The 23671-nt window shown below is 38.6% G+C and overlaps 1 protein-coding gene across 1 annotated transcript in view; it reads left to right on the forward strand.

The window, feature by feature from the left end:
• Positions 1–23671, forward strand: part of TMEM260 (transmembrane protein 260) — a gene marked incomplete at both ends in the record, with an annotated part of 72981 nt that overhangs the window by 30318 nt on the left and 18992 nt on the right. Inside the window, 7 exons of the mRNA XM_080707411.1 lie at positions 3751–3930; positions 4309–4349; positions 8814–8897; positions 12380–12494; positions 13741–13934; positions 15237–15408; positions 18582–18730. Of these exons, the coding sequence (XP_080563537.1) occupies positions 3751–3930; positions 4309–4349; positions 8814–8897; positions 12380–12494; positions 13741–13934; positions 15237–15408; positions 18582–18730 (935 nt within the window). The remainder of the gene's footprint in view (positions 1–3750; positions 3931–4308; positions 4350–8813; positions 8898–12379; positions 12495–13740; positions 13935–15236; positions 15409–18581; positions 18731–23671) is intronic.

Consider the following 23671-nt stretch of genomic DNA (forward strand, 5'->3'; position numbering starts at 1 on the left):
AAGTAGATATAATAATAACACGTATAACTCAGCACAGACATTTTTATGGAATACAAAACCTAGGAAGCCCAAATATTTTTCTCAGGAATTAGTGGATGCACAGATAGGTGGATAGACAGTATGTCCCACTCCTGTATCAGTCCTCTTAGAAGGGGCCCACCTGAGCAGAGAGAAGAGAGAGAGCCTCTCCAGAAGGGGCCTTAAAAAAGCAAGTATTTTCCGTTATTTGTTTGAAAAGAGAGCCATATGTTTTGTATTAAACATGCAGGACTTAATAATTTAGGAGACTGGACTAAAAATTTTTTTTAAATCAGTGCAGTATACTTTGCCCTTTACTGAGCTGAGCCACTGATGAATGATGAGATTTGAGGAACTACGCCTCTTCACACATAGCCCTGCCCTGCCCTGCCCTTCCATTTCAGTTATGGTACTGGGGAGTAATCCAGATCCTCACCCACACTAGGCAAACATCCTACCATTGAACTACATCCTCAGCTTTTTAAATTTTCTTTGGAAGCAAGGTCCAGCTAAATTGCCAAAGCTGGTGTTGAACTTGTGATCCTCCTGTCTCAGCCTCCCAAGTAGCTGTGCCTGGCTCTGTTTCATTATTTAAATAGCAGAAACTAAAATAGAAGGTCTACAATGAAGTGCTAGGGTTGTTGGATCTCACAGTGAGGTATTTTGAGGCAGGGCAAGGAGTCCCGAGTCAGCAGGTTTCCACTTGCTGCTCTTTCATCTGGAAAGCTTTTTAAAAAATGTGTATGCATGTACACACATAGAACAATGTAGGTATATATGTATGTGTGTTTCTATATACATATATTTATTCATAGGTGTATTTCTGTATTTCTGCTGAATCCTGATTCCAGGTTATTCTGGTATTATTAGTGTGGGGTGAGGCCTAGACACCAGTTTGATTTTTCTTTAAACTCCCAGGTAATTTCTTTTCTTTCGTGTGTGTGTGTGTGTGTGTGTGTGTGTGTGTGTGTGTGTGTGTTGCACCCCAGGGGCATTCTACCTCTGAGCTATACCCCTGACTGTATTTTATTTTTTATTTTGAAACATGGTCTCACTAAGTTGTAGAGGGTCTCACCACCTCCCCTCCTGTCTTAGCCTCCCAGATACTGAGATTACAAGGGTGCCCCACCATGCCTGGCACTCCCAGATCATTTCTCTGGGTAGCTAGGACTAAGAATCACTCCCCAGACTCTATAACAGATGCTTTCATGCACTTGCCTTTCCCACACAAAAGGAAAATTCTACAGCAACTTCATTTTTACCATTCTGAATTTAACTTTATAATATGCAGATACTGCCAACATATAAACCTTTACTAAAACCACTTTTACACTTTTAAGATGAGCAAAAGTGTGTCTTCAATATTTCTTTTTTTTCTTTTTTCTTTTCTTTTTTTTGGTGGTACTGGGGTTCCTGGAAGCCCTTCTACCTCTGGGCTACACTCCCAGACCTATTTTATATATATATATATATTTTTTTTTTTGGAAACAGGGTCTCTTAAGCCACGCGATCCTCCTGTCTCCGCCTCCCAATCTCGGGGATTACAAGCGTGCGCCACCACGCCTGGCTAGATTCAATATTTCTGCACTTATTCTGTGCTGTCATTTTTATGCATCGCATCACTGCTATTGAAATCAGTGCTATAGGCCGGGCATGGTGGCACACGCTTGTAATCCCCGTGCTTGGGAGGGGAGGCTGAGACAAGAGGATCACGCAGTTTTGAAGTCAGCCTCAGCTACTTAATGAGGCTTTCAGCAATTTAGTGAGACCCTGTTTCCAAATAAAAGTATAAAGTAGGTCTGAAAGTGCAGCCTGGAGGTAGAAAAGCCCCTAGGTTCTACCCCCAGTACCACCAAAAGAAAAGAAAAAAAAGAAAGAAAAGAAAAAAGAAATCAGTGCCATACTAAAAACATTTAGTCATTTTCAATTAAGAGTGTTTACTTAGCCAGGCATGGTGGTGCACGCTCGTAATCCCAGCCTTTGGGAGGCTGAGACCGGAGGATCACAGTTCATGGACAGCCTCAACTACTTAGTCAGGCCCTCCACAACTTAGTGAGATCCTGTTTCAAAATAAAGAATAAAAAAACAAGGCAGGGGATGTAGCTCAAAGGTCAAATGCCCCTGGGTTCCATTTCCAAACCCGCAAAAAAAAGTGTTTACTTGGAAATGCTAATATTCATCAACAGTCTTTCCACTTCTAGTAAGTGTGAATCTTGGTTCTTAAGTTTATTCTTACAGATGAATTTCTCTTCTTTGAAAAGAAAATATTGGCCGTTTTCAGTTACGGTGTTTGTAAGAGAGCCCCCCTTCAGCTATTAAAACAACCAATATTTGAATCTTTCTTGTATACCCAAATTCACATTCTTTTGGACTTAATCTTTATAAACTTTGTTGATATGCGCATAATAGAATTTTACTCAGCCATAAAGCGGAACAAAATTAAGTCATTTAGAGGGAAATGGATGGAACTGGAGAACATTATGTAAAGTGAGATTAGTCAGTTACAGAAAAATAAGAAATCAGATGCTCTCCCTAATATTCAGAAGTTAGGGAGAAAATGGGTCATAGGAGGAGCTCTAGACTAAGAAGGAGAAACTGTAGATGAGAAAATAAGGTGGCCTATCTGAGGGGGATGGGAGGGGGAAAGAGGGAAATTCCCTAATGTATATGATGTACATTCACAAACATATCAAAGTCAATCACCAAGCCAAACACAAGAAGGAGGGAGGCGGGAGGTGGGAATTGGGTAAGGGCTAATTGAGTGATGTGTGCATATATGCCTCTACCATCTTATACTCCATTAAGATGTATGGCTACAGCTAGGCATGGTGGCACACGCTTGTAATCCCAGCATTTAGGAGGCTGAGACCGGAGGATTACGGTTTGCGGACAACCTCAGCTACTTTGTGAGGCCCTCTGCAACTCATTAAGACCCTGTTTCAAAATAAAGAATAAAAAGTAGGGCAGGGGGTGTAGCCCAGAGGTTGAATGCCCCTGGATTCCATCCCCAGACCTGCAAAAAACAAAAGAAAAAAAATGTATGGCTACAATGCACCAATTAAAAAAAAAAAACTTTGTTGATATTGTCCTTTGTTATAAAAATGTACAGAGGAGAAATATATTCCCCCAAATAAGGTATATGAGACAACACTTAATATTCTATCCTAAATATAAATTGAGGGGAGAAAATCTGGATAAGGAAGTCATAAAATAGCTAGCTTTATTTGTGCCTAACACTTCCATGAAATGTCCAAAGCCTTTGTAGAAGGAATTATATTGTCAACGTAAACGGTAGTGAAGTATATACTTGCAGTCAACTCCTAATGAAAATGATGAAGTGAATTGGTATCAGACCAGTATCTGGAGCATATTGAGAATCAACCAAACAACACTTAATCACTTGCAAGTGGGTTATCTCAGCCGTGCAATGTGTGTGTCATGACATGGTTTTAAATGCAGAAGATGCAATAAACACGATTCTCCTGGGTCTTTGCTAATATTCTTGCTTCACTCAGATTCCACCTGCCATGTAAAGGAGTTCAAGCCGATGCAATTTTCTAGTAATCCACCGTAATCAGAAGGTTTAACATAGTGTTCTGTGGTGACTTAATAGAAATTGAGAGATCAGCTCTGAGCAAACATATTTGATGTTTTCCTTGATGTGTTCCTGAAGTTCCAGGATGAATTGACTAAAGTAAACACTGTTGAGCAACACAGTGTGCTTTGCTGCAGGAACTCTCCCTGGGCTCCTTGCTGGCCTTGGGTCTGCCCTTCTCTGCCGGCTTACTGCCCTACGCCTACCTTCCTGTCTCATCCTACCTCAATCACGCCCGCTGGACCTGGGGAGACCAGACAACGCTGCGAGGCTTTCTCACGCATCTCCTCAGGGAAGAATACGGAACATTCAGCCTGGTAAACGTGTATCCAAAGCCCTCCCGAGGAAATAAGGTCCTGCCTCAGTGTCCTGCCTGAATCTTGATTGCAAAAGCAGTCAGTGTTTATCAATGTCAGTAGATAGAATTTTTATTTTAGTTATTTATGTAGCAAACTACTTGTCCCCTGAGATATTAAAGAAAAACCAGAATCACTTGCCCCAACATTATGCTGTTGTATATATTGCAAATCAGATTTTAAAAATTTAATAAGACTCTGAAGTAAAAACTGAATGAAGAGAGATGTTGCATTTTATATTTAAAACATGTATCTTTTAAATAAAGATCATTAAATGCTATAACCTAGCAAACCTTCAGTTTAATGCTGTGCAAATAAACATTTTTCTTTTTTGTTTAGGCCAAATCTGAAGTAGGATCCAGTATGTCTAAAATACTGCTGTAAGTATAAAATATCTGAAATCATTTTTAAATGGTTTCTCTTTTAAATGTTTTTTAAGGATTTCTGAGTTTCTCTCGTGAAGAAATATGTCTGAAAAATAATGTTCAACTCTACAGATAACAGTTGTTTGTAGATACTGTGTTGTCCAATAGTCTAGCATTTCCCTCAATAAAGCTTAAAGTGAGCAATAAATACGGTAGAGCCCAGCTGATGAAAATGTACCAACTTTCAATTGGACACAAGATTACCAATGTAGTATTGCTTTAAAATACTTTATTCTTTAGCCAGGCGGGCTTGGTGGTGCACACTTGTAATTCCAGCATTTGGGACACTGAGACAGGAGGATCGCAGTTCACGGATAGCCTCAGCTACTTAGTGAGGCCCTCTGCAACTCAGTGAGACCCTGTTTCAAAATAAAGAATAAAAAGTAGGGTTGGGGGTGTAGCTTGGAGGTAGAATGCCCCTGGGTTCCATCCCCAGCACCGCATAAAAATAAATAAATAAATAAATAAATAAATAAATAAATAAATAAATAAATAAATAATATAGTTTAATCTTTGTTCTGGTTTTTCTATTGTCTTTCTTTTAGAAACATTTTTACAATATTGCATGTTGCACATTAAACATTTTTTCTGGCTATTTTGTTTTGAACTATGTTCATTTAATTCTTTAGAGCTTTAGTTATTTACTTTTGACTTCTTTCTGCTATCCTTGTCCTCTATTCTTGTATGTTGATGGGTGAAGGGTCCTGGGAAATATCCAGGGGCCCCACCTCTGAACCATACCCCCCAGCCTTATTTTATTTTGAAACAGGGTCTCCCTAAGTTGCTGAGACTGAGCATCAACCTGCCGCCCACCTGTCTCAGCCTCTCAAGTACTGGATTTACCGTCGGACACTACCATGACCGGATCCTTGTCTTCTATTCTTTTTTGTTTGTTTTTTGTGCCAGTTCGGGGATAGAACCCAGGGGCATTCCACCTCCAAGCTACACCCTGCCCTATTTTTTATTCTTTATTTTGAAACAAGGTCTCACTAAGTTGCAGAGGGCCTCACTAAGTAGCTGAGGCTGTCCATGAACTGCGATCCTCCAGTCTCAGCCTCCCGAATGCTGGGATTACAAGCGTGCGCCACCACGCCCGCTTTGTACTCTATTCTTGACTTACATATATTTAACTTTCATCCTTATTAGAGCCAGTTTAAACAAATATATTTTCATCAGTATTATCCAGTAATGTTCTTTGAAAAATGGGTTAATATTTGCTTAAAATTTACAAAGATTAAGACAACTTGAAAAATCTATACCAACTTAAAAATATTTTTCAAGAATTATCTTAAATATAAAATTTTGGAATAAAATAGGTTTTCATAACCCTAAAGTGATCTCCTAACTTCTTCCTAATTTGGAACTCAGAGTCCTATTTGGGAAAAAAAAAAAAAAAACTGGGGAAAATATTTTAGCTTTATATATGAGCCCGTTCATAGATTCTCACAGTTTCTATCTTTCTTATTTATTAGCTTGCTTCTTTCCATTCATCCTTTTTTCCTTTCTTTTAAAACAATTTATTTTCCTGCTTCAAGATAACAGTATCATAGAAAATTTAGAAAATATAAGTAAGCAAAATTAAAATGATGTATAATTCCAACACACAGATAAAAACCACTATTATTAATCCGTAACATTTTATCTATAGTCTTTTGATTTTTTTAGTTTTGTTTGTTTTTTAAAAATAAGAGTATAACATAATACTGTTGTATTAGCCTAATGTTTTTCACTGTACACCTGCCTTGAAGATAGTTCGCTGCCATCAACTATTTTTATATAACCTTTTGATAGTTCTCACAATTATTTTTAACTATTCCATTTTATGTCTGACTTGGACTTTTGTAGCTCCCTTTTCTTTTGTGTTGGGGAGAAGGTAGCAGGAAGCTGAGTTTTCTTTTAAAGGTAAAGAACTTTATCACTGGCTCCAAGCTTCCACAGAATTCTTACCTGCCTACCTTGCAGAGATCTAAGTGTAGCATTCAGGATTACTGTTGTTGTTGTTGTTGTTGTTGTTGTTGTTGTTTGTTTTGTTTTGGTTTTTTGTTTTTGTTTTGGGTTTTTTGTTTTTGTTTTTGTTTTATTTTTTGGTGGTACTGGGGATGGAACCCAGAGTCAAACTACCTCTAAAGTACACTTCTACCCCTATTTTTTATTCTTTATTTGGAAGCAGGGTCTCACTAAGTTGTAGAGGGCCTCGCTAAGTAACTGAGGCTGTCCGTGAACTGATATCCTCCTGTCTCAGCCTCACAAGTACTGGCATTACAAGTGTGCAGCACCATGCCCGGCTCATTACTGTTGTATTTTAATTTAGCAAATCTCACACAAACCCCCCCAAAACTCTCAGGAGTAATTCTAGAACATATACCTAACTTTTTCCTAACTTTTTTAGTTGTACTAGGGGAACTTAAAGGTTATATATATATATATATATATATATATATATATTTTTTTTTTTTTTTTTTTTTTTTTTTTTTGTGGTCCTGGGGGTGGAACCCAGAGGCTTTCTACCTCCGGTCTATACTCCCAGATCTCTTTTTTTTTATATTTTTATTTGGAAACAGGGTCTCACTAAGTTGCTGAAAGCCTCACTAAGTAGCTGAGGCTGGCTTCAAACCTGTGTGATCCTCCTTGTCTCAGCCTTCCAAGTGGGGGGATTACAAGAGTGCGCCATCACGCCGGGCTTCCTTTATATTAAAACAATGGCTCTTTGGTTTTATACCCAGAAAAAAGATGAGGTGAAAGCGATAACTCCTCATTCTTCCACTGTTCATCCGAACCAGGACATCATGTAGAATGGAGTCCTAATCCCCATACACTTTCTAAGTGAGAGAAATCCTGATCTTTGTTTCAGGTGGGCAGGAATGTTGAGAAAGGCAACTCATAATTAACTTAAGGGAAAATCCTTTGAAATGATGGAACCTAATCATCTACCCTTTTCCAGTCAAGCAAATTAAATTCTTTCCCCATGCATATCACTAAATTGCAATCCTGTATAAGGAAATTATTGAGTCTAACCTTAGGCAGTGGCCATCTTCTAGAGCTTACGTTTAAGCAACAAATCTCTAAGAATTAATTTTGAGACTGACTCCATTTCTTTTGAAGAAATGGACCTCATGCTGGAATCAATTTTTCAAGTGTATTTGCAAATGAGTTAGGCTAGCTTTTCATAGTGGATGAGTCTCCATTAGTAAAATACACATTGTGTGGTTTCCATAATTACGGCATCACATTTTCTCCAGTAAAATTGCCAATAGGGAGAAGAAAAAATTCCTTCAGTTGGTATATTGAGTCATTTCCTTTTTTAGAAATTAAAAAAATTGCTACAACAATGCCTATGTTAGGACCCAGGTAATGTGAAGAATGCTTATTAGTTAATGGAACAATTTAGTTTAATTGTAGAGAATAAAAATACATTTCTCTGAGATTGCTTAAACATTTCCTAAGCCAAAAAATGTAGAAAATCAGGAGTCCTTTGTAAGAAAGAAGATAACCTAGAAAAGAATGGGGAGAGTGCCCTTCTCTGGGTCTTTCTTTCCATTATGATCATATCTCCAGGAAACTTTTTTTGTGTGTGTGTGGTAGTGGGGTTCCTGGAAACCCTTCTACCTCTGGGCTACACTCCCAGACAATTTTATATTTTTTTAAATTTGGAAACAGGGTCTCTTAAGCCAGCGAGGCTGGCTTCGAACCTGTGGGATCCTCCTGTCTCCGCCTCCCAAGCACAGGGATTACAAGCATGCACCACCACCCCCAGGTCCATAAAACTATTTGAATTAATTTTGGTGTGTGTGTGTGTGTGTGTGTGTGTGTGTGTGTGTGTGTGTGTGTTTGACGGTCTGGGGATGGAACCCAGGGGCATTTGACCTCCGAGTTACACTCCCTGCCCTATATTTTATTCTTTATTTTGAAATAGAATCTCACTGAGTTGTAGAGGGCCTCACTAAGTAGCTGAGGCTGTCCACGAACCACGATCCTCTGGTCTCAGCCTCCCGAATGCTGGGATTACAAGCGTGTGCCACCACGCCTGGCTTAATTTTGTTTTTAATTGCTAAATCACTGATGATTGTGTCTACACTACCAACAGAAAGAAGCTCAAAAAACTTCTAAACAACTTCTTATCAATACAGTCAGGAATATCCTAACCAGTATCAAATGCATGAAGAATTACTTATCCTGATCCTATTCTCAATTATATGTGTTGATAACTAAATATTACAATTGGAAAACATCTTAGAGCTGTTTAACTCTTTCTATGGTACTTTTTTTCTCCCAAACTTAAAAGAAGATAAAATAATTTCAAAGACTGACCCCAGACGTTAAAATTGTTCAGAGCATGATCAAGTGTATTCTAAAGAGAATATTTTATTTGGAATTAGCAAAATATTTTCTGCCATCAATGAGTTAGTTTGTTGTTTACAGTTCTCAAGTAACAAATATGAGGACCGAACTCTCATTCAACATTCAAGCCCTCGCAGCTTGGACAAGTATATGTTTAGCAAGAAAGTGAGTACTATAATTTCTTTTCCTTATTTTTTCTCATGTTAATGAATTGAGTTGATGTTTCAGTATGGCACTGAAAGGTATGAGGATGTAGCTCAGTGGTGGCGCACCTGCCGCCAGCCTGAGGCCCTGGGCTCAATCCCCAGTATGGGGGTAGGGGGAGTTCAGCTTATTTTATCTTCTCATTATAAGTCAGTGATTTAAAAAAACAAAACAAAACAAAACAAAAAAAAACAACAAAAAAAACCCACCTGATCATAGCTGGGCATGGCGGAGCACACTGGTAATCCCAGTACTTATGAAGCTGAGATAGGAAGATCTGGGTTTGTGGCCAGCCTCAGCCACTTACTGAGGCCCTGTTTCAAAATAAAAAATAAAATAAAATAAATAAGGCTGGGAGCCAGGCATGGTGGCGCAGGTTTGTAATTCCAGCATTTGGGAGGCTGAGACAGGAGGATTGTGGTTCATGGCTATCCTCAGCTACTTAGTGAAGCCCTGCGCAACTCAGTGAGACCCTGTTCCAAAATAAAGAATAAAAAGTAGGGCTGGGGGTGGAGCTCAGAGGTATAATGTCCCTGGGTTCCATTCCCAGTACTGCCAAAAAAAAAAAAAAATAGGGCTAGGGGTTTAGCTCAGAGGTCAACTGGTTCAATCACCACCAGTTCTGCAATAAATAAATAAATAAATAAATAAATAAATAAATAAATAAACCTGACCATTTTATTAGAGACAAAATAGGCAAGCCATGGAAATTTCTGGTTTGGTTTCTTCCTCTGCCCAGAGCTAATTGTTATTATTGATTTTCAAAAGAATCTATCTATCTCCATCATACTAGGGATTGAACCCAAGGATCCTTTACCATGGAGCAACATTCCCAGCCCATTAAAAAAAATATATCTTCAATTTTGAGATGAGGTCTCACTGAATTTACCAGGCTAGCTTTGAATTTGTGATCCTCCTGCCTCAGCCTCCGAAGTAGTTAGAATTAGAGGTCTGTTTCACTGTACCCGGCATCAACAGCTGTTTAGCTTTTTTCTAATACAAAAGAAAGCCTTAAAAATATAACACTATTCATTCTTATTAATTTATTCATTTATTTTCTCATCTGTTGAAGTTATATATTCATATGTAAATGTGTATACATATTTGGTTTGATTTGCTTATCACTCAACATTTTGTATTTCCCCATACCAAAAAAAAAATACTTGAGGTCATTTAAATGTCTATATAAAAGCAGGGCATGGTGGCTGATGCTTGTAATCCCAGCATTTGGGAGGCTGAGACAGGAGAATCTGGGTTCTGCTACTTAGTGAGGTCCTTTGCAACTCAGTGAGACCCCGTTTCAAAATAAAGAATAAAAAATAGGGTGGGGTGTAGCTCAGAGGTAGAATGCCCCTGGGTTCCATCCCCAGTACTGCAATCAATCAATCAATCAATCAATGTCTATATAATATAGTCTATCCTGTGACCATAGGAGAATTACGTTCTCTTATTTGAAGGTTACTAAATTGTTTACACTTTTTTCACTATTATATAAGTGATACTAATATTGAAGCATTTTAATGAATTAATTGTTCATATTTCTTGTTATTACTTAAAAACTTATACCTGAATGTCAAATAAGTGAATCAATGATTGTGATTATTTTTAAGGCTCTTGATAGAGATATTATATAGTTAAATTTTCTCAAAAATTATCTTAATATACGTCCTCACAGTAAATTCTCACCAACATTGAGATATGTCATTTTTAAATCTTATTATTTTGAGCATGAAAATATGCTTCATTTTACATATGTTTGAGTATTTTTTAGTGGTACTGGGATTAAACCCAGGGTTCTAACACTGAACTATTCCCCCAGCCTTTTTTTTTTTTTTTTTTTTTTTTTTACTTTGAAATAGGGTCTTGCTAAGTTGCTGAGGGTCTTGCTAAATTGCTCAGGCTGGCCTTGAACCTGCAATCCTCCTGACTCAGGTTCCTAAATACTTGGATTACAGTCATGCACCACCACACCTGGCTAGATTACTTCTTAACTATAACAAGATAGCTTAAACTGGGTGTGGTGACGGTTTGTAATCCCTGTGCTTGGGAGGCTGAGACAGGAGGATCGCACAGGTTCGAAGCCAGCCTCAGCTACTTAGTGAGGCTCTCAGCAACTTAGTGAGACCCTGTTTCCAAATAAAATATAAAATAGGTCTGGGAGTATAGCTCGGAGGTAGAAAGCCTCTGGGTTCCACCCTCAGTACCACAAAAAAAAAAAAAGGATAAATATAACAAGATAGTTTATATTTTTCTGTGGATATCCTTTACTGAGTAGTTCCAAGTAAAGTTATCTACAAAGTGCTATTCAAGTTAATTATTATGTTTTGGTTGTTGATTCCAATTCAGATTTTTAAAACTGAAATCTTTTTTTCTTTTTAAAAATACTGCCAGGCGTGGTGGCGCACACTTGTAATCCCCGCGCTTGGGAGGCAGAGACTGGAGGATCGCGCAGGTTCGAAGCCAGCCGCGCTGGTGTAAGAGACCCTGTTTCCAAATAAAAATATAAAAATAGGTCTGGGAGTGTAGCCCAGAGGTAGAAGGGCTTCCAGGAACCCCAGTACCACAAAAAAAAAAAAAAAAAAAGAAAAAGAAAGTTTTGGCAGGGCATGGTGGTACATGCCTGCAATCCCAGCAACTTGGGAGGGTGAGGCAGGAGGATCACCAATTTTAGGTCAGCCTGGGCAATTTAGTGAAACCCTGTCTCAAAAGGGAAAAAAAATTATATTTTGGTGGTACTGGGGTTCCTGGAAACCCTTCTACCTCCGGGCTACACTCCCAGACCTATTCATATACATACATACATACATACATACATACATACATACATACATATTAATTATTTGGAAACAGGGTCTCCTAAGCCAGCAAGGCTGGCTACGAACCTACGCGATCCTTCTGTCTCCGCCTCCCAAGCGCAAGGATTACAAACGTGCGCCACCATGCCCAGCAAAAGAAAATGTTTTAACAGGTACTGTGTGCATGTATGTTGCTGTCACGCCAAGCCTCATTATGACATATGCATTATGACAGTGCACCAATAAAAAATAAAATAAAGGCTGGGCATGGTGGAGCATGCTTGTAATCCCAGCACTTGGGAGGCTGACACAGGAGGATTGCACAGGTTTGAAGCCAGCCTCAGCTACTGAGTGAGGCTCTCAGCAACTTAGTGAGACCCTGCTTCCAAATAAAATATAAAATAGGTCTGGGAGTATAGCCCGGAGGTAGAAAGCCTCTGGGTTCCACCCCCAGTACCACCAAAAACTAAATAATTAAAAAAATTAAAAAATTAAATTAAAATTTTCAGTAGGACTGGGAAAAAGCTCAGTGGTGGAATGCCCCTGGTTTCAATCCCCTTACTACAAAGATAAGTCTGAAGCTACATAATATTACTATTGCTATTCATAGACATTGTTAAGTTGGGCATATTTTTATTCTTTTTGTAGGGACAGACATAATCCATCCTCTGTGTGGCTTTTTACTGGAATGTTTTGCATTTATTCATTGTTCTTTGCTTGGAGGGCAAATTTAGACATTTCAAAACCACTGTTTATGGGTGTGGTAAGTTTTACTTAGCTATATCCTTTAACCAGAAAGTTTGTGAAGATTGTACTAATTGTCTTTTTTAATGAGCCTTGTAGAAGAGCAAATTATTTCAGGAATAATAAAAATTATATATACATTTTTATAAATTGAAAGTTACATTATTGAGCCACTAAGTCTTCTTATTAGGAAAAAAATACAATGTGTAGTTAACAGAGTAGTTAAATAGAAAAACAAATCTAAGCTAGACTTAGGTTAGCCATTGCCTCTGTGTGTATGTGTGTATGTGTGTCTGTCTGTCTGTCTGTCTTTCTGTCTGTATCTTTGTTTGCAAATACATGTATAACTGCATATCACCCAGAATATTTTTTTAGAATAGCAAAAGAAATATGGGTCTGGCTGAGGACTCCCACCAGCATGGCCCCTTGCTTCTTGCCGCAGCAGCCGGGCCCTGTGCAACACAGCCACTGTGTTTCTGTTTTTCCTGGCAGCCTTCTCTGAGATTAGGTACTTCTTTATAATAGAAACTGTAAACATAGGTAGCTTTTTTTTTTTTTTTTGACAACTAACACCAATCAGTGACTTTGTATATGTGTTCAAGAAGCCCAATAAAAAGTTCTCTTTACTTGATTGCCTGAATGGTGAACAAACGAAACCTATGTAAACAGCCAGAGAATCACTTTCAGGGCTGATAAGGCAGAGACTTGAGAGTGCGGCTTCTTGTGGGCAGGGGCTGCCTTCTGCTGCCTTTGGAGTGGACAGACCTAGCTTCTAGTCCCAGGCTCCACCCCCACCTCACCCTCACCCACAGGCTCTGCCCCAACAAGTTCTTCCAGTATGCGGCTTGCTTCCCAGAGAAGGGGAGGAGGAAAGGCAGGGCTGTGCGGGCCCCACCCCAGCTCCTGCTCCCCACCCTACAGGAAGGGACCGATCAATCGGTGGGGTGCTTATCCTCCTGTCACTTCTGCAGGGGAAGGTTCTCTACCTCCTCCACCCTACCTATTGCTGCAGTACATGTGGAGGCTTACAGGAGTGAGATGGATGTGGGGTCCAAAAACAGAGATGCGCATGTCAAACTGGGCAGGAGGAATGTTTGAAAATGGAAAAATAAAGTGACGTGGGTTTGGATTAGGGAAGCCAGTTAACCAGATCTGAAGGACACCAGGCATAAGCGGGCAGGTCCAAGTGTATACTTTTAAAATATGTAAGCACCTGACTGATTGCATAGACCAGTCACCTGGATGTGCGTTTCCTCCCTTTGCAGGTGGAGCGGTTCTGGATGCAGAGCAATGCGGTGGTGGCCGTCCTCGCGGGTGTCGGCTTGGCCACGCTTGCATCTGAGACTAACCGTGTGCTCAGCAGCAACAGGCTTTGTGTGCTCAACAGCAGCGGGCTCCAGTGTCTGGAATGGCTTTCAGCAACTCTTTTTGTAGCTTACCAGATATACTGTAACTATAGGTAACCCATAGTTATTTTTATAAAAAGTAGTAGTCAATCAGAGAATTCAGGGTACTGATACCCTAGGACTTCGTTTCATGTTTAACCTCAGTGGTTTTTAAGGCTCACAGTGAGACAGCCTGGTCTGAATACAATGGCTTTTAAGCTTTGGTGGTTGTGAAGCCTCCTGAGCCACGGTCTTAGCATGGGTGACGCGCAGTTCGGGGCCATTGTGAACAAGGGTTTGGTGGTGAGTGCACAGTGCTTATAAATTTTTCTCTACAGAATCTTAGAGATCCTTTGTAGAATCTGGACTTTTTTTGTTTTTTATTTTGTATTGGGGATGGAACCCAGTTCTACCTCCAAGATACACCCCCAGCCCTATTTTTTGTTCTTTATTTTGAAACAGGATTTCACTGAGTTGCAGAGGGCCTCACTAAGGAACTGAGGCATCCACAAACTGCGATCCTCCTGCCTCAGCCTCCCAGTGCTGGGATTACAAGCGTGCACCCCCCCCCCCCGCTCATGAATCTGGACTATTTATAAAACACCATAATCTTAAATACCACTTACATGCAAATATCACACAAGTGTGTGTCAATCAGTAGGCAAACTTCCTTTTGCATTTTTTTTTGTTTTATATACATGAAAAATAGAAAAATGAACAATTTTACAGTGTTTTCTACTTCAAGATTCTTGGAGATAAAGCAGATGTGCCTCATGGTTTAAACAAATCTGATTTACAAAATCTCATTTAGTTCTATTTTATAAAACAAAATACATAAATACAAGTGGTAAAGTGGTAGATTCTTATTAACTATTAAGAAACCCAATGTCAAAGTTCCCCCCAACACCATTTGTTGTGATACCTAATAAGGCAATATTTGCTATAAAGCCAGTACATTAAATTTCCTCTTGCATTTCTGGAAGTGTCTTTAGCAGAAATAAAGCTAACATAAATTACTTTAAATTCCAAGTGGAATTAGAAACCTTATGTTTGTAAAATAAAATTGGTGTACTTTCAGGGGAGGGGAAGGACTTGAGTACTGAGTGCCTTTTTATGGAAATAATTATAAATTTCAGAGGTAAAACAGTAGGGTGTTTTTTTTTTCACTTGCATGTTGGCTCCTTATTTTTTTATCAGATGATAGTGGGTTTTTTTCCAAATATATTCATTTTCTAAGATGATATAAATTAGAATACTTTGAAGCAGTAAATGTAGATTATGTGATAGGAAAGGAACTGCATGGAAAACAAGCCCAGTGCTATTAAAACTATAGCAAATGTTACTATTTTAACTTTTTCTGATTATTTTTTTCTTAGCATTTGTGACCAAAGGAACAACAATGTGATCGATAAGTTTGCAAAGAACCTTCTAGACTCTCTGCCTCAGGATGCAATTGTCTTGCTCAGAGGAGATTTACCAGGGAATTCTCTTCGTTATTTGCATTACTGCGAGGGCTTGAGGCCAGATATTTCATTAGTGGATCAGGAGGTAAGTATAAGTAAAGTATATTTAGAATTTGGCAATTATTTTAAAATCTTTTTTCTTAAAATTATCTTTATTAAAATAGTGGATGGGTAGAGTGTTCATAATCATTCTTAGATAGGATATATACCATTCTTTTAACTAACAGTATGTTTTATGTTAGATTCAAACAATATGCTAGGCCTCTAGTTCATAATAAACCTTAAAGTGTTTATTATATTGTAAAATCATTTTAAAATTGGTTTCGTACCAATTTTCTTCAGCTTTTTAAATTAACATTGCGAATAAGTCTAGGGATGAAAATAAATTAGGTTTAATATAAAATAAATCATAGCATGGGTAAATCTTAAATAATTTCTCAAAATAGAAATTACTAACCACAAGTATTCTTTGGAATTTTTTGTTTGTTTGTTTTTTTGGTGGTACTGGGGTTCCTGGAAACCCTTCTACCTCCAGGCTACACTCCCAGACCTATTTTATATTTTTATTTGGAAACAGGGTCTCTTAAGCCAGCACGGCTGGCTTCGAACCTATGCGATCCTCCTGTCTCCGCCTCCCAAGCGCGGGAATTACAGGTGTGCGCCACCACGCCCGACTTGCTTTGGAATTTATATAGCAATATTAATTGATTTTATGACAAAAATGTTATTTTTTGTGAAAATTTTGATCACTATTAAAGCCATTTTGGGATCTGAAGAACTATATTTAAACCATATGATTTATTACTTAGACCATAAAAAGTTAGAACAAATCTACTTGAGGTTTTTAGAGTAGTCATCAGGGAAAGAGAAATTCTTACTCTTGAAAGAATAATAATTATATGCTTATGTTATTAATATGTTAATAACATTTAAATAATGTGTTAGTTATTTAAATATTGATATATTAATGAAAAATTATTAGGTATATTACTTTATAAATTGTACAGAATTAAATAATTAGAATTTTGATGAAAACTATATAAACAACACATCTGCAAATTTTCTATAGGAAAAAAATTTACAAATTTAAATATTTTTCCAAGCAGTTTACATTGGTATTATGTGTACAAATTGACAGTTTTGATCATTATTCTAGTTTCTGACAAATGCTAGATTATTTGTTGATAATATGGTAGGTTATTTGTTTATAAATGTGGTATTATGCTATGATTTGAAATACTGTTGGGGAGGATGGGGTTGTAAGCATATGAGACCCTGAGTTCAATCCCCAGCATGAACACACACACATGCATGCACACATACACACACATGCACACACGCACATACATGCACACACACGTATAGAGAGACTGGACAGCGGTTGCTGTAGTTGAGAAGTATGGATTTCAAAAAGAATAAGATCCAAATTCATGTCTTCATCCATATATTTTTTGGATGTGGGACAAGAGCTAATGATTTTCTTCTCTGCTTCCATATGCAGGAAACAGAAATTCTCATTATATAAGGTAGAATGCTTTTAAATGCAAGAAACAGAATGCCCAAGAGTAGTTAAACCCTAGAGCTTTAATTCATATTATAACAAGTAGTCTGGAGATGGGAGGTGTTGGGCTTGATGACAACGGCTGCTCCAGGAGGAGTGTTCTGGGGGAGCCTTTTCTGCATCTTACAGTCACTAGATAGATGCCCCGTTCCAACATCACATCCTAAAACAAAGCAAGGTGCTTCTTCTGGGGCCCACCCACCACACACACCTCTCTGTTGCGAGTTACAGGTGCCTCCCCCACCCCAGCAGCCCTCCAGCAGTATTGATTCATGTGCCCACTCCTAGCATACTGACTAGCACAGTGAGCGGCTAGACTTGAGCACACTGCTACCCTGAGATGCCTGATCAAAATCATTATTACGTTAGCAAATAAGATGCTAGTAGTAGAGACTAAGACAGGAGAATTGCATGTTTGCAGCCAGCCTCAGCTACTTAGTGAGGCCCTCTGCAACTTAGTGAAAGCCTGTTCAAAATAAAGAATAAGCCGGGTGTGGTGGCGCATGCTCATAATCCCCCCGCTTGGGAGGCAGAGACAAGAGGGTAGCGCAGGTTCGAAGCCAGCCTTACTGGCTTAAGAGACCCTGTTTCCAAATAAAATATAAAACAGATCTGGAAGTGAAGCCCGTTGGTAGAAGGGTTCTATCCCCAGTACCATCAAAAAAAAAAAAGAATAAAAAATAGTGCTGGGAGTGTGGCTCAGAGTTAGAAAACCCCTGGGTTCCATCCCCAGTACTTAAAAAAGTAAAGAAAAAAATGGGGGGAAAGTCAACTGGGTAGTCAGTCAAGTGTATGGATGTTAGCGGGATAGAGTGGGCACACTTGTAATCCCAGCTATTGGGGAAACAGAGGCAAGAGGATTCCAAGTTTTCAAGCCAGCCTGGCAGTTTAGTATACCCCCCCTCTTTCTATCTATCTATCTATCTATCTATCTATCTATCTATCTATCTATCTATCCATCTATCTCTTTTTCTTCTGTTACACACACACACACACACACACACACACACACACACGTTAAAATGAAGCTGAATATTAATGTTACTGGTTACAGTCCTATTATAAGACATAAAGCCCAAGGTTTAAGTCTTAGGTTTATGTATGTCAGGGGAGGGGGTTACTGGGGATTGATCAGAGGAACGTTTACCTCCAAGCCACACCCCCAGCCCTATTTTATTTTTTATTTTTTATTTTATTTTATTTTATTTTGCGGGTTTGGGGATGGAACCCAGAGGCATTTGACCTCTGAGCTACACCCCCTGTCCTATTTTTTATTCTTTATTTTGAAACAGGGTCTCACTGAGTTGCAGAGGGCCTCACTAAGTAGCTGAGGCTGCCCATGAACCGCGATCCTCCCATCTCAGCCTCCCAAATGCTGGGATTACAAGCATGTGCCACCATGTCTAGCTTATTTTTTATTTTTAAAGAGGGTCTCACTAAGTTACTGAGGCTGGCCTCGAACTTGCAATCCTCCTGTCTCAGCCTTCCAAGTACTGGGGAGTACAAGTGTGTACCACCAGGCTTGACATAAGCCATTTATGACATGTAGGCATTGCTACACCCTTAGTTGTGTTTGTGTTTTTCAGTTATGTAGTAAGTGTATTCAAATCTTGGAACCTTGTGAACCTTAAACTTTATTCTTTTTTAAAATATATACTAAAAGTGTGGCATCATATTCTTCTGCTTTTTTCTGGCAGATGATGACTTATGAGTGGTATTTACCCAAGATGGCCAAGCACTTGCCAGGCGTCCGCTTTCCTGGGAACCGATGGAATCCTGTAGAAGGAGTATTGCCTGGTGGAATGGTCACATTTAATCTTTATCACTTTCTTGAAATAAATAAACAGTAAGCATTCTTTTCATATAATAGCTTTCCTAAAATCTTAAGCTCTTCTAAAATTGTTTCTGAGGCAGCTGTGCCTCATCCAAAAAGACCAATTTTCTCCACCTATTTCCCTGCCACCAGTGAGATTATCTTTGTAATTAAATTGAATATCTGTGCATAAATGAGGCCAGGCAGAAATGAATGTTATTGTTCTGGGCAAAGGAAAAATAAAGACAGATTAGCAAGAATAGCAAATAAGATCTTAGTACAATTCAGAGAAATTAGAGATGTGTGTGCCTACTGGAAATCATTGCAAGTGGATTGCAAGCAATTATAGTTTTCTCCTGATCAACACCACAGCCCCCTTGTAAGTGAAAAGCAAACTTTTTCAAGAATAATCACTATATGAAAATAGCTTAAGGGTTTTTTTAATATGAAGGATAAGACATTTTTATAAATAAGAAAAACACCTACTGTTTATGCTAGCTGAGATAAAAAAAAAAAGGAGAGTTGTGAAGTCTACACTTGAGAACATAAAAATGTTGATGGTTAAGGTCAAGAATAAAATACTCCCTTCGTGGTATAGCATTAAACATTTCTCCTGTCCATGTAATGCTTTGGATTTTCTAGAGCTTAAGGAAGAAAAACCTTACTTCACGATTTTTTTTTTTTTTTGTAAAAGAACTTTAGAAAATCTTTGTAAATTCCAAAGTTAAATTATCCCAAAGTTAGAATATAATGGTGTGGTTTTGTTGGTGTTCAGAGCTGTGTTTATAGCAGTAATGGGGGAACATATGCTGCGAGGGTAACACTTAATTACTCTATTCTGGAATAAAAATACAAAGAATCATTAACATCTTCAAATTGGCATTCGTGTGGATTTTGTTTAATTCAGCCCAACAAAATGTGTCAAGGACCTAGTATGTTGTAGCTTGAGTTAGGCCCTGGCACGATGAATGAGACGCAGTTTCAAATCCAAGTAGACCACAATCTAGTTGTACATCCAGAATATAAATTCTACACAGGAGTGCTTTCTAAAGTGGCAGAGTAAGTGCTAGATATGTGTCTACTAAATAAATAATTTAACTGACTTTACAAGCTATGTGTTCTGGAAACATAGCTCAGGAAGCCATTTATTCTGCCTGAGGACATTTGTTCAGCATTTGTTTAATAAATATGGGCAGTCTAAAACTGTTCCAGGAACAATATTATGGAAATATTGTGTGCTCCCTGGTGAGACTGTAGAGAGAATGGAAAAGTGTAAATGGGAAAGTGTAGAGTGATCCATAGTATCCTCTGTCTTTCAAGGACAACCACTGTTAACTTTTTTTTTCCCCTTTTTGCAGTACTGGGGATTGAAACCAGTGGCTCTCTATCACTGAGCTATATCCCCAGCTCTTTTATTTTTTTATTTTGAGCCAAGATCTCACTGAGTTGCCCAGGCTGGCCTTCATCCTTCCATCTTCTTGCCTCAACCTCCTGAGAGGCTGTAATCACTGGCAGGCATCACCATGCCTAGCCACTCTTAACATTTTGATAATTTGGGGGGGATTCCATTTATTTTTAACATAAATTATTTGTTTACACACATATATACACATATCCACATGCATACTATATTTTATATAGCTGGGATAGCATCTCATTTTTCTGTCTAGTTTTTTTCACCTAATATATCATGACTATTTTGCATACAGTCAATGAAACATCTTCATTTTCACTTTTTCTAAATTATATTTTCATAGGATGTGTAATAATTTAACAATTAGATATCTGAGTTATGTCCTGAGCCCATTTTATTTTATTTTATTTTATTTTATTTTATTTTATTTTATTTTATTTTTTGGTGGTACTGGGGTTCCTGGAAGCCCTTCTACCTCCGGGTTACACTCCCAGACCTATTTTATACTTTTTTATTTTTGGAAACAGGGTCTCTCTTTTTTTTTTTTTTTTTTTTTTTGGTGGTGCTGGGGTTCCTGGAAGCCCTTGTACCTCTGGGCTACACTCCCAGACCTATTTTTATATTTTTATTTGGAAACAGGGTCTCTTGAGCCAGCCCGGCTGGCTTCGAACCTGCTTGATCCTCCTGTCTCCGCCTCCCAAGCGCGGGGATTACAAGCGTTGGCCACCACACCCGGCCCTTTTTATTTTTTATAGCCTCCCAAATACTAGAATTACAGGCGTATACCACCACACCCAGCTTTACATATTTTAAATGGGCTTCTTAGCTGAGTGTGGTGTCATATACCTGTAATCCAAGTACTTGGGAAGTGGAGACAGAAGGAATGCAGATTGGAGGCCAACCTCAGCAATTTAACAAGACCCTCAGAAACTTAAGACATTGTTTCAAAAATAAAAATACAAGCCAGGCATGGTGGCACACGCATGTAATCCCAGTACTTAGGAGGCTGGAGACAAGAATCACAGGTTGGAAGACAGCCTCAGCAATTTAGAGTGGCTCTCAGCAACCTAGTGAGACCCTGATTCCAAGTAAGAAATAAAATTGGTCTGGGGGTGTAGCTCAGAGGTAGAATGCCTCTGGGTTCAATTCCTAGTACCACAAAAAAGGGGTACCTAGCTGGGTGTGATGGTGCACACTTCTAATCCCAGTACTTGGGAGGCTGAGACAAGAGGATTGCAGGTTTGAGGATAATCTTGACTACTTAGTGAGACCCTCTGCAATTTAATGAGACCCTGTTTTAAAATAAAGAATAAAAAGTAGGGCTGGAGGTATATAGCTCAGAGGTAGAATGCCCCTAGGTTCAATTCCCAGTACCACAAAGAAAAGAAAAGAAAAAAAAAAGCTTCAAAATAAAAAAGGAAAAGGGGAGAGTAGCTTGGAGTTAGAATGTTCCTAGGTTCAATCCCAGTGCCAAAAATAAAACAGGCCTTCTCTTAGCATATATTCGGGTCTTGTCTTAGTATCCGTCTGTCTCTGTCTTTTAATTGGTATAGTTAGGCCATTTTACATAATGTAAATATTTATGTATGTTTTGATGTATGTCTACCATTTTATTATTTGCTTCCAATTTGTTCCCTGGTTTTCATTCCACTATCATTTTTTCCTGCCTTACTTTGGATTATTTTGATTTTTTATTAATGCATTTTAAATTTTATTGAGATTTTTACTATCTCTTGGCAAATGTCCCCGCCCTTGCCACTGGTTACTTTTGAGATTATACTATACATACTTAACTTTTTACAGTCTCCTTAACATTTTACCACTTCAAGTGTAATGCAGAAACTTGCTACCGAGGAACTGGGGATGGAACCCAGGGACATTCTACCTCCAAGCTACACCCCAGCCCTATTTTTTATTCTTTATTTTGAAACAGGTTCTTACTGAGTTGCAAAGGGCCCCACTAAGTAGCCGAGGCTGTCTGCGAACCACAATCCTCCTCTCTCAGCCTCCCAAATGCTGGGATTACAAATGTGCACAACCACGCCCGGCTTGTACATAGCTTTCTAATCTCCCCACTTTTTATTGTGTTGTCATATATATCATCCCTGTGCTAACTTTTTTTTTCAATTTTCATGCACATATTAAAAACTTAAGAGAAAAAATAGTTCACAGTAGTTATCCAGGTCTTTAACAGATCTATTGTTCTTCCTTCTATCCTAACAATCCAAGATTTTCTCTCGGATCATTTCCTTCCTTTCTGAAGATTTTCCTTTAGCGTTTCTTTTAGATTAGGACTATTAGCAGTGGATCCTTTTAATGTTTCAATATCTGATAATGTTTTTATTTCACCTTCATGTATTTTTAACTTTTTATTGGTGCATTGTAGTTATACATCTTAATGGAGTGCTAATTCCTGCCCCATTCCCTCCCCCTCCCTCCTTCTCATGTTTGGCTTAGTGATTGACTTTGATATGTTTGTTAATGTACCTCATGAACATTAGAGAGTTTCCCTCTTCCCCCCTCCTGTTCCCTCAGTTAAGTCACCTTATTTGCTCATCTATAGTATTTTCTTCTTCATCTAACGTTCCTTTTATGACCCATTTTCTCCCTAGCTTCCCCATATTAGGGAAAACATCCAATTTCTTATTTTTTTGTGACTGACTAATCTTACTTAGCATAATGTCCTCCAGTTCCATCCATTCCCCTGTAAATGATGTAATTATGTTTTTTTATGGCTGAGTAAAATTGCATTGTGTACATAGCCCACAGTTTTGTAGTCCATTCATGTGTTGATGGACATCTTGGCTGGTTCCATAGTTTGGTAATGGTGAATTGTGCAGCTATGAACATAGATACACATTCATTAGTTTGGTAGCTTGGTTTCCATTCTTTTGGGTAGATACCCAGAAGTGATATAGCTGGATCATATGGTAAGTTCATTCCCATTCTTCTGAGGATCTGCCATACAGTTTTCCAAAGTGGTTTTACTAATTTGCAATCCTACCAACAATGTAGCGGAGTTCCCACTTCTCCACATCCTCACCAGCATTTGTTGTTGTGTTTTGAATGATTGCCATTCTAGTTGGAGTTAGGTGAAATCTCAGGGTAGTTTTGATTTGCATCTCTCTGGTTGCCAATGATGTTGAGCATTTTTTCATGCATGTATTGGCCATTTGAATTTTTTCTTTTGGAAATGTCTATTTAGTTTCCTTGCCCGTTTTTTATTGGATTATTGGTTTTTTGTTTTGTTTTGTTTGTCGTACTGGGGTTCCTGGAAGCCCTTCTACCTCCGGGCTACACTCCCACACCTATTTTTATACTTTTTTAAAATTTGGAAACAGGGTCTCTTAAGCCAGAACCGGCTGGCTTCGAACCTGCGTGATCCTCTGTCTCCGCCTCCCAAGCGCGGGGATTACAAGTGTGCGCCACCACACCTGGCGGATTATTAGTTTTTTAGTATTGAGTTTCTTGAGTTCTCTGTATATTCTAGATATTAGTCCTCTATTGGAGGAATAGGTGGCAAGATCTTCTCCCATTCTGTTGGCTCTTGATTGAGGTTC

The sequence above is a fragment of the Muscardinus avellanarius genome, assembly GCF_963383645.1.
Source record: "Muscardinus avellanarius genome assembly, chromosome: 12".
Classification (NCBI taxonomy): domain Eukaryota; kingdom Metazoa; phylum Chordata; class Mammalia; order Rodentia; family Gliridae; genus Muscardinus; species Muscardinus avellanarius.